This window comes from Podarcis raffonei, chromosome 15 (assembly GCF_027172205.1).
Source record: "Podarcis raffonei isolate rPodRaf1 chromosome 15, rPodRaf1.pri, whole genome shotgun sequence".
Classification (NCBI taxonomy): Eukaryota; Metazoa; Chordata; class Lepidosauria; order Squamata; family Lacertidae; genus Podarcis; species Podarcis raffonei.
Window position 1 is genome coordinate 2,038,302 of NC_070616.1, and position 11,827 is coordinate 2,050,128.

The window sequence follows — 11,827 nt, forward strand, 5'->3', positions numbered from 1 at the left end:
TGAGAGCTGTTAGGAGGAAACACCCCCCCATCCCAATTCTCCTCCCGGAGCTACAATTCCCATTCTTCCCTATGAACAGGGATTGATCGTCAAACAGCTCTGGAAATTATAGCTCTGTGCAGGGAAATCGGGGGCCTTCTAACAATTCTCAGCGCCCTCAACAAACTACAGCTCCCAGGATTCTTTGGGGGGAGCCACGGCAGTTTAACGGGGCATCAAAGTGCTTTAACTGTAAAGGTTGTGCGGATGCCCAACTATCGTCTTCCAAAGCAACTACTCTATTCTGAACTTAAAAATGGAAAGCATAATGCTGGTGGTCAACAAAAGAGGTTCAAAGACTCTCTCAGGGCAAATCTAAAAAAATGTAGTATAAACACTGGCAACTGGGAAACACTGGCCTGAGAGCGCTCCAATTGGAGAACAGCCTTTACCAAAGGTGTCATGGGCTTTGAAGACACTCGAACTCAAGACGAAAGGGAGAAATGTGCTAAGAGGAAGGCACCTTTGGCAAACCTTCACTGTGATGAACTCCCGCCCGGAAACCTATGTCCCCACTGTGTAAGGACATGTGGATCCAGAATTGGCCTCCACAGTCACTTACGGACTCACTTTTAAAACCCTGTTTATGGAAGACAATCTTACTCAGCTACAAGTGATCACCAAAGAAGAAGACTGTAAGTCTAGCGGTGGATACAACCCAGTATCTTTAGCTATATGCCCACATGCTATATGGATGCAGACATGCTTTTAATATTAAGATAAAAAGGGAACTTGCTTTGCTTTGGAGATGAATTTGTAGGTGTCGTTCCAGTAAGCCAGGAGATCTGTTGCCTCCTCGTCGTAAACACGGATGTTGTGGTACTCAAAGACGCCAGGGAAGAAGTTGTCGATTTCTCGGGTGACGTTCAGAATGTACCGCACCCTGAAGCCAAAAGGGCAATAAGGCTGGTTAGACACACACACACACACACACACACACACACACACACACAGAGTTGTGTTTCCAAAACAAGGGACAAAGTGGACAAGAAAGAACTCCTTGAGGTTTAGCAAAATAAATAAAATAAAAACCAGGGGTGAGGAGATTCCTTTCCACCCCTAAGAAATGTCTAAGAATCATAGAATGGTAGAGTCAAAGAGACTCCCAAGGGCAATCTAATCCCCACCCTCACAGCTCATAAATCCCCAACACACGGCCATCGGACCCCTGACTGTTGTTATGGTCCACAGCATCCAACATGGGACCCTACGGATGCTGATGGACTTCCAACTCCCAGCAGCCCCTACAGGCAGCATGGTCAAATGCCAGGGATGATGGGAGTCGGATTTCAGCAGCACATGGAAGGCTGTGGGTCTGCTGCCGAAGGGTTACAGTGATAGAGCTGATTCCTGGAGTGGCGAGACAGGCCACAGAGAAGGAAATGGCTCCCAAACTGAGTCCTCCCAGATGTCGTTGGACTCCCAATAGTCAGGGGCAATGGATGCTGTAGGGCCCCACCCTGGCTATCCCTGCCTTGGTCTAAAGACACGCCCCCCCTCAAGCAACCAAGTGGAACTGGGGGGCTGTCACTGGTTTTTTGCTCTCTGCTGGGTGGGATGAAGGACATTTCATCAAGGCCACGTTCTGGGACTTACCCTCTATTCTGCAGATCTTCCAGATTGGAGGCATTCCACTCTGAACCCTGCGCAAAGGGAGAAGACAGGGTGGGTGAAATCAAATCACATCAAGAACAGGGCAGGGTGTACAAATGGAGCAGGGGGTGGGGGGTGGAGTGAACAGCACTGGGCAAAGAGCCCAGGGCTCCTGGCTGGGAAACGGGAGTGTCAGAAAAGGGGAAAGGGAACCCCAGAAGAGACCTGATGGATCAGGCCAATGGCCCAACTAGTCCAGCATCCTGTTCTCTAAGTGGCCAACCAGATGCCCCAATGGGAAAATGGCAAGCAGGACCTGAGTCCTCTCGCCTCCTGCGGTTTCCAGCAACAGGGATTCAGAAGCATCGCTGTCTCTGACTGTGGAGGGCAGAGCAGAGCCATTCTGGCCAGCAGCCATCAATAGCCCTTCCCTCTCCTCCATGAATTTGTCCAATCCTCTTTCAAAGCCATCCAAGTTGGCTCCCTGCAGCAGGGAGTTCCACAGTTCAACTAGCTGCCGCGCGAGAAAAGGACTTTCTTTTCTTCCAACGTTCAGCTTTGTTGGATCTCCAGGGGTTCTCGCGTTACAAGAGAAGAGGGGGGACATTCCTCTATCCACTTTTGATTCCGCCGAGAGAGTCAGGGCTGACAAGGTGAGCTGTCGTCTTACGTAAAACTGCTGACTGATGCCTGGCCTGTGCATCCGGCCAGAGGAGGGTGGGTGGGAAAAGCCTCAGAGCTGCTGACTCATCAGCCGGCGCAGCCTCGCGAGACGTGCCTTGGCACCAGGCAAGCTCAAACATTTCAGTAGCCCAGTGTTTACACAGCTTGAAAAAGAGGAGGAGGACCCTATGGTTGGGGATATCGCATGCTTCCACCCAGAGCATCGCCATCCCGGGCTTTACTGGAAGCAGAATCCCACCTGCCAGACCTGAATAAGCCTTTCCTGTGTTTGTTCTCAAGCTTTCCCGGGGCACCTTTGTTCCTGCTGTTTCCTCCCAGAATAAGGGTGTGGGCAGGACGCTCCGGTAACCTCAGAAATTCCAGGCCCCAGGATGGCGAGAGAGATTCAGGGATATGCCGGACACCTGCCTTGCGGGAGATGGTTTGCCTGCACTCTCTGCTCTCTCTTGGGTCTTTTCAGTTTGCTTATGTAATAAATGTACCGTACTTAACAACTTAAATGCATGTACAGTGGTACTTCGGGTTAAGAACTTAATTCGTTCTGGAGGTCCGTTCTTAACCTGAAACTGGTCTTAACCTGAAGCTAATGGGGCCTCCAGTGGCCGCCGCGTGATTTCTGTTCTAATCCTGAAGCAAAGTTCTTAACCTGAGGTACTACAGTGGTACCTCAGGTTACATACGCTTCAGGTTACAGACGCCGCTAACCCAGAAATATTACCTCGGGTTAAGAACTTTGCTTCAGGATGAGAACAGAAATCAGGAGGCCCCATTAGCTAAAGTGGTGCTTCAGGTTAAGAACAGTTTCAGGTTAAGAACAGACCTGCAGAACAAATTAAGTTCTTAACCCGAGGTACCACTGTATTTCTGAGTTAGTGGAGTCTGTAACCTGAAGCGTCTGTAACCCGAGGTACCACTGTACTTGCTCCCACAGTAGGCAGTCCCCGTCCCCCAATCTCATTGCATTAGAACTCGTAGACCTCCAATGAAGCTGAAAGTTGGAAGATTCAGGACAGATAAAGGACTTCCTTCATGCAGTGCACAGTTAAACTGTGGAACTCCCTCCCACAGGATGGCTTTAAAAGAGGATTCGACAAATTCATGGAGGGAGGGAGGGTTATCAATGGCTACCAGCCACAACGGCCACGCTCTGCCTCTACTGTTGGAGATGGCCATGCCTCGGACTACCAGCTTCTGGAAGCCACAGGAGGGGAGTGTTGGTCTTGTGCTCAGATCCTGCTTCCTGCCTTCCTACAAGCATCTGGTTGGCCCCTGCGAGAGGAGGATCCAAGACAAGACGGGCCATTGGCCTGATGTTCTTACGTGACATCTCAGTCTCTATAAATAAGAGCCGGTTTCTGCAACTCTGGTGAAGCTTAATTGTGATGGAGCAGTGAGGAGGAAGGCAGAAGAGGGAGATGGTGGTCTGTATGGCAGAGCAGAAGGGGGTGGCTTTCTAAGAGGGTGGGGATGACAGCAGGTAAAGTTGAGCAGCTTGTGAGCATTCCTAGTGGCCATGTGCCAAAACACTTACCAGGAAGACGTGGTCAAAGATCTGTGTGGGGCTGTCCATCTGGCCCAAGATGACGATCATCTCGTTATCAATGAACTCCTTAAACTCCCGCAAGTTGCAGGCCATCTGCATCTCCAGCTCTGTGCGGATCTTGGAGAGGAGAGAGGAGGAAGAGGCTGCCTTTGAGACGGTGCATTGTTACATCGCTCAAACACCCACCCTGGGGGGTAGCAGTACCCTTCAGCCGACCCCCACCTCCCTTCTCTTATGGCCCCAGGAGAAAGGGCCAGGGATTCTTTAGCTGTGATTTCTCGGTGACCCTTCGAGTACCTTTCCAATTGTAAAATTCTATGAAATTTGCCTGGAATCAAACAAAACATTTAAGGAGCAGCCAGACCCACAGAAGACAAAAGACGCAAGAGTCAAGGGTTGGGTCAGACTTCCAGCAGCAAGAAGGTCAGACCCCCAGGCTCTCAAAAGCCGTAAAAAGGCAGCAATTGGCCTTTGGATTCCTTCTCTCCAGCAGTAGGGCTTGTCATTTTAGACAGCGAAACCTATTTTTTTTGCAAAATTCTTCACTTAAAATACCAGTACGTTTTTGGGTGTGAGGAATTCAAATCTGCTGGGGTTTTTTGTGACTGGACAACATTTAGCTTGATAAATCTACGTTTGATGAAGAAGCACACAAACTACTTTTGGAAAACCAAATAATTTTAATTTTGGCTTCTGAAAATGTCAGGTAATGCTAAAGAATAATTAATATATAATATAACTGAGTACTTGGCAATCATTTTTAATGATTACTATGCCATTTTGCACATATTCCACCTACCAAGCAAAACTAAATTATGTTATTTTAACCTAACTAACTTTTGAATTCCCAAGTCATGTTGCAAGCTTTTAGCACCCCTCATTTTCGGGAAGTTGAAAGATTCAACGTGCCCTACTCCAGCTGGCAGCTCTGGATGGGGAATAGGACTGAAGGATGTGGTTGCAGCAAGCAGGTGTCCCTCCCCCTGAGAAAACCCCACTGAGCCTTCCCTGCCCTCTTTAGCAATCTGGGGGGGGGGGGGCAGCCCACCAGCCTCCTTTTCCTCACCTCCTTGGACGTGATGTTCTCCAAATCTTTCTGCATCATGATTTCCCTCAGCTTGGTCTTTATGAGACGTTCTGTGCGTTCCCGTTCTGTCGGGCTGCAGGGGCATGGGGAGAAATGGAAGAAAAAATAGTTTCAGAAGTCTTGGGGGCAGGCGGGGGTGCCGTACACATTGGCTTCAAGACAAAAAGCGCCATTCCCTCCGACTGCCTCTGTGGGAGAGCTGCGAAGCCAAGATCACACCATTGGCTCTGCTGAAAGCTCCTCCTTCCCCTGGTGAATCTAGGAACAACTGTTCAGAAATAGGGGTCTGAGTTTTGATTTTCCTCTTCCCTCCCTGTCCTTTCCCCTTGTGCGCCATGTCTTCTTTTAATTGTGAGCCTGCGGGTAGGGACCGTCTTGTTTTGACTGTATGTAAGTAGCCCCGGGAGCCATTTTGGCCAAAGAGCAGGGTAATAAAAACAAACAAGTCTAGTTCTCAAGTTGAGTGAGGAACCTTTTTCATCCCGAGGGCCGCACTCTGTTCTGGGTGACCTTCCGAGGGCCACCTGCCAGTGGTGGGTGGAGCCAGGGGCGACGAAAGTGGCTGGAGCAATTTATGCAAAAGTCTACAGGCCCTTCTCTACCTGCCTGGACAGTGGCAGTGAAGGGTATGGTGTGAAAAGTCCTGAGGGCCAGAGATGGAGACCTCGAGGGCCTCACCTGGACCCTGGACCTGAGGCTCCCAACCCCTTCTGAAGGACCTCCACAGCAAACCACACCAGGCAGGTGTTTCGACCTTCATCCGTCCTCTTTTACAAGGATTTAATGGGCGAGATCAATGCCCACAGCTCTTTACAGCAAGGGTTCGGGGCAGGATATGTGGCCCTGCAGACACCAACTCTTATCAGCACCCCTGACCTTTGGCCATGCTGGCTGGGGCCAAAGCAAGCCGCAGCTTCCACCCCAACTCCTGTAATACAGCCTCAGCACAATACTGTGCTGGACTGGTCTGCCTCAGTATGTTTCCGACATTCTTTTCACTTATATATTGTGTTTATACCCCACCTTTTCTCCAAGAAGCTTGAGGTGGCTCTCCCCCTCCTCATTTAACCCACCACAATAATCTTGTGAGGTAGGTTAGGCCAAGAGAGGCAGTGACTGGCTGAAGGTTGCACTCAGTGAGCTTCATGGCTGATTGGAGGTTTGAACCCTGGTCTCTCCCAGGCCCTAGCCTATGGGTAGGCAAACCAAGGCCCAGGGGCTGGATCCGGCCCAATCGCCTTCTCAATCCAGCCCGCGGATGGTCTGGGAATCAGCGTGTTTTTACATGAGTAGAATGTGTCCTTTTATTTAAAATGCACCTCTGGGTTATTTGTGGGGCATAGGAATTCGTTCATTTTCTTTTTCAAAATACAGTGGTACCTCGGGTTAAGTACTGACTTCATTCTGGAGGTCCGTTCTTAACCTGAAACTGTTCTTAACCTGAAGCACCACTATAGCTAATGGGGCCTCCTGCTGCTGCCACGCCACCGGAGCACGATTTCTGTTCTCATCCTAAAGCAAAGTTCTTAACCCGAGGTAATATTTCTGGGTTAGCAGAGTCTGTAACCTGAAGCATATGTAACCTGAAGCATATGTAACCCGAGGTACCACTGTATAGTCCAGTCCCTCACAAGGTCTGAGGGACAGTGGACCGGCCCCCTGCTGAAAAAGTTTGCTGACCCCTGCCCTAGCCCGACACTTTGACTGCTACACCACTGAATTTCTGGGCCAAGGACAGACAGAGAACCCCAGTGAGAAGGTACCAACCACCACAGCACACTGGGCCTCCCCATCAGAAGCCATCCTGCAGCCTGAAGAGGTCCTGGCCCAGCACAATTTTGCCAGCATATGATACTGTAGCCTGGCCAGTAATTCTGCCCCTCCACCTTCCTTGGAAAGGTAACAGGCTCCACGCTTCCTTATATGGAACCCACCACGCAGCCAGCAGCACCCGCGGGTGCATTCCAGCAGCCTCTCTGGCCTTATTGCTGGTGGGTAAAAATAGTCAGGGCTTATCAGCAAGGACTGTAAGCACTCTGGGGCTGGGAAGCCCATGAATAAACACCTCTCATCCATGTATATATGCCATCGTCCTGTATGTGAACACAGCCTCTGGCTGGATCAGACCAAAGCACACACACACATATCCCGGCTAGATGGATGTCTCTGAGACCACCAGCAGAGATACGAAGCAATGTGGCCACAGCTGAGTCTGAGAGCCAACGAACGAATGAATCCAACAGTAATAAACACTATTGTGGAGCGCACAGCTCCACAATAACATGGAGAAGGGCTTTTAGTGTGGCAGCCCCTGCCCTGTGGAATAGCACCCCTGTCGAGACTGGAGGCGCCGGCACATGTACTTTCCAGAAGCAAGGGAATACATTTTTGTTCTCCCAGTGTATAACTGGGTCTTTGCCACAGACGTCCACTTCGTCAAGGATTTAATCTTCTTTCAAAAGTGTTTGCTGTTTTTGTGTTTTGAAACTTCTTTTAATGATGTAGAAGTGATGAATGAATCACGATGATGAGGGTGATTATAGCTGGCTGAAGGATAAGCCTTGCGAAACAAGCCCAGATGACGGGCGAGACAGGCTGGCAGAGAAACCAGCATGCTCTCAAACCCGCTGGCCTTTGACATCCGAGATGTATATTTTCCAAGACCCACCCTATCAATTGCATTGCAGGAAGTTGGGACAGATGACAATTTTGTGATGGTACTACTCTGCCTCTGCAGTCAGAGGCAGCAATGCTTCTGAATGCGAGTTGCTGGAAACTGCAGGAGGGGAGAGCATTGCTCTTGTGTTCGAATCCTGCTTGTGTGTTTCCCAAGGGCAGCTGGCTGGCCACTGAGAGAGCAGGATGCTGGACTACTAGACTGACCACTGGCCTGATCCTGCAGGTCTGTTCTGACTTTCGTGACTGTTATTTGTTTTAATGTTGCACCTTGGAATGGCTGCAACCTGCCCCGGGACGTTAGGGTGGAAGGCAGGTCAGGAATCAAAACCGTCCCCAGCCCTACTCACACGTCCGTGAAGAGGGCAGGCGAATCGGGTCGGTGGGACTGGACATCTTGCATGGCGTTCCATTCGTTGACGGAGGACTGGTCTGAGTTGATGTGGCTCTCATAGTAGCTGACCCACGTGAGGAAAAGGCTCCCCGGGTAGTAGTTGTTGATGCGAGCCACTTCGCAGGCCTTGTGGAGACTCTGCAGGGCAGACCTGGATGGAGCAGGTGGAGGGGGGAGAAAATAAAAGCAGAGGAAAGAAGTCAGGGAATCAAGAACAGCCAGAGGACGGAGAGGGCCCACAGCTGAGCCAGGGAGAAATGACATGCTTAACTGCCATTATTATTATTATTATTATTATTATTATTATTATTTTCTAAAGAAACTGTATCAACCCAAAGAAAATATGCATGATTACAAAGTAGGAAAAATAATAATTTGGAACTGCTTTTCCTAATACATTCAACATTTTATTAAATAATGGAGATCTCTCTGTTGCTTCACAGAAATGTCTGGTCAATCATAAAGCCCATCAAAGGTACCTGGACTCCAAAGAGACGCAGCCAGGATAGGTTATTGGTTATTGGTATAAATGCGTACTATAGCTGCTTCTCTGCTGGGAGGTTCTTCTGACTGTGCTATATAATCAACGAAGTCAGACCATATGCTGCAAAACTTATCTTTTGCTTTCCACTAAATAATCACGCTTGGCTATTAGTATGCATCAACTTGTAAACTTTTGAAAATTAGAAATAAAAAGTAAACAACAACAACAACACTACTTAGCTGTTAGTATTGGCTATATTTTTTCCACCTTTTGAGGCAAGAGCACCTCTAAAGGAGACCTATAGGGGAGCTGAGCAAGAAGGGAGCCCCATGCTCAATACCTGGATTCTCCAGTTACACATACAACCCACACCACACCCACCACTTTCCTCCTGTTTCACAGAATGCAATCACTTTATTTATATATAAATAAAAATAAATGTAGCAAATGCTGCTTCATTCTGCATTTAGCTGTGATTCCTGCATTGAAGGGAGCTGGACGAGACGACCCCTTGGGGGCCGCTTACAACTCTGCAATTCTATGGTTCTATTAATCTCCTAGTAAGTTTCTGGTTTGGGGGGGGGCTTTGTTCTCCTCCCCACAGTTTTCCACAGCCCAGTCTGACAGCCAGCCCAGAACACACGCTGCACACAAACAGGCAATGTCCAGTCTCACATGGTGCCAAATTCTTCCCTCGGCATGGAAGGCGAGGCAAGGCAAGTGGCTGTGTTCCTCCTCCAGGGTCCCAGGCAGCAAATGTTGGGAATGGCAAGCGAGGAGAATTGCTCTTGTGCTCAAGTCCTGCTTGTGGGTTTCCCAAGAGAGACATCTGGTTGGCCACTGAGAGAACGGGAGGCTGGGCCAGATGGGCCCCTTTGGCTCTCGTGATGTCCCCATGTTTACGTCCCTTCCTGAGAGCGGTTGAGCTCGGAAAGGAGCCACAATGGGTTGAAGCCCATCACGGGATGTGCTGTCATTTAAAAATGTCCCGAGACGCTTTCTAAGAAGGAGCTGCTCCACCTGTTTTGAGCTGGCGTCCTGACTCTCTGCCTGTGACCTGAAAGATCTAGGTTAAAAGCAAAGACATGGAGCTCTCCCACAAATACATCGCAAGCTCAATGGGTGACACATTTCCAAAGAGCGAAAGCGATCCTGAGTCAGTGAATCCGCAAACTTGTTAGAAGAACCCTGCTGAGAGCTGTCCTATAAAGGAGAAGGATTATCCAGCAGGCTTAGCAGGCAAAACCTGGACATATAAAGTCTGCCTGGCTCTTCGGATGCCAAAGAGAATCCCTTATAAACATCACCCAGAGTTTAGGTCGCACTGCTGAAAGGCCAGTTTCATTGGCAACTTCCTGACCTTGAACTGTTCCCCCATTCCAGCTAGTCACCGCAATAACCAATACTTTACTTTTAGGCACTGGCACCTGTGTTTGCTTCCTCCTCTCTTCTGTCCTCCTCCCTTTTTCCTTGTATGTCGTGTCTTTTTTAAATACACTGTAACCCCGCAGAAAGGGGACTCTGGTTATAAATGCTTGTATTTAGGCTACTCTTTTGGACATTAGAGCTGTAAAACAAATATAAGGACTCTAAAACCAACCAACCAACCCAGAGGTAACAGAGGGCTCCATGGTAACCATAGAACCATAGAACTTTAGAGTTGGAAGGAACCCTATGGATCATCTAGCCCAGGGGTCAGCAAGGTTATACCTGCCTGGGCCGGTCAAGTCCTGTGGAGATCTCTCTGTGGGCCGGATCCCGCGTGTGTGATTTCCAGCGCCTGGGCATGCGCAGATGCGATTTCCAGCACCTGGGCATGCGCAGACGTGATTTTCGCACCTGGGCATGCGCAGACGCGATTTCTGGCAGCTGGGCATGTGCAGACGTGATTTCCGGTGCCACGGAAGTGAGTCCCTGCTGGTTTAGCGTAGTGCGTGGGGACTCGCCAAGCAGGCGGCTCAGTTTGGGGGGGGTGTGCTCATGGGCCGGTCAAACTGCCCCCATGGGCCGCTTGTGGCCCATGGCCCGCAGGTTGCCGACCCCTGATCAAGCCCAACCCCCTGCAATGCAGGAATATGCAGCTGTCCCATACGGGGATCAAACTTGCAGCCTTGGCTATACTTGGCCAGATGGGCAGGGTATAAATAATAAATTATTATTATTATAACACAACATTGGTGGTATATTGAAGATAGCCCATGGTGATTGCATTCCATCATTCTGGAGAGCACCAGTTCTGACCTAAGTGCAAATGAAAAGCAGTGACATCAGTCTTGGAGTAGCCAAGCTTCTACATAATGCAGCTGAAAGATGCACACCCAAGAGAGGTCCAAGGATCGTTCCAGCCTCCAAGGGCTTCTCGCGAGCCTCCATTTCTGAGAATACTTCTTCCTTCCTACTCCAAAAACCTTCTCTATAAACTGTGTGTAAAAAAATAAAGGAACACAAATTCTCTCACCACATGGCTTGCACAGAGACAGGCTTAAAGATGTGCACCCGGTTATCTGTCGAGACGCTGAAGCCCCTGGAAAGGAGGGAAATGGAGACAACAGCCAGTCAAACAACACTTCAGCAAAGACGGCGGTTTGGACACTCAGTGTTAATCGAAAAAGGCCAGATGCTCTTCCTTCCTGGGAGCCAGGAGGCTATGAAAAAGGGCAGCCCCTGGACAACCTGGTGACCTCCAGATGTTGGCTGAGGCTGATGGGGAGTTGCAGCCAAAAACACCTGGAGGGGCCAGATGTTGGTTCAGGCTGCCCTCCTGCCTCAGAAGGATGACAAGGGGGTCAGGATTTACTGGAAGTTGCCTGATGGTTCAACACTTGGCCAAGAGCCTCTGTAACATTTACATGTAGGTCACACTCAATAACGCTTCCTGCATTGCAAAGCGGGGCAGAGGGGGCCAGGGAAGGAGAGAGAAGAGGAGGGCCGGATGCCTTTTTGCACGTTCATAGCAACACAAAAACCAGACAATCACAGGCTCTTACCCATCGCCATCCAGATGAATCAAGGCATCGCTCCAGAGTGGCAGGACCAGCCCCATTGTGCAAACACTGCTGTGGGAAACAAAAGAGAGGGGAGGACGACGATTTAAACTCTGCAGGAGAATCCTTTACAAAAAGAAAAAGAAGGCCCATGGGAGATGGACGTTTCAAAGCACTGGAACAGACTCCAGCATACATTGACAAGCTGGAAGGTGTGCAGAGGAGGGAGACCAAGATGATGAAGGATCTGGAAACCAAACCTGATGAGGAATGGTTGAGGGAGTCAGGGATGTTTAGCCTGGATGAGAGGAGTCTGAGAGGAGAGATATGATAGCCGTCTTCA

The 11,827-nt window shown here is 49.5% G+C and overlaps 1 protein-coding gene across 7 annotated transcripts in view; it reads right to left on the reverse strand.

Moving 5' to 3' along the window:
• Positions 1–11,827, reverse strand: part of SSH2 (slingshot protein phosphatase 2) — a 120,646-nt gene that overhangs the window by 13,409 nt on the left and 95,410 nt on the right. For 4 of the 7 annotated variants that reach the window (XM_053366537.1, XM_053366538.1, XM_053366535.1 and 1 more), the window contains 7 exons: positions 11,488–11,556; positions 10,959–11,024; positions 7,973–8,167; positions 4,926–5,019; positions 3,848–3,976; positions 1,636–1,682; positions 776–922 (listed from right to left, as the gene is read on the reverse strand). In XM_053366537.1, coding sequence (XP_053222512.1) covers positions 776–922; positions 1,636–1,682; positions 3,848–3,976; positions 4,926–5,019; positions 7,973–8,167; positions 10,959–11,024; positions 11,488–11,556 — 747 coding nt within the window. Of the gene's footprint in view, positions 1–771; positions 923–1,635; positions 1,683–3,847; positions 3,977–4,925; positions 5,020–7,972; positions 8,168–9,175; positions 9,380–10,958; positions 11,025–11,487; positions 11,557–11,827 lie in introns of those variants that run through there. The other 3 variants (XM_053366536.1, XM_053366534.1, XM_053366539.1) reach the window with 3 other exon arrangements.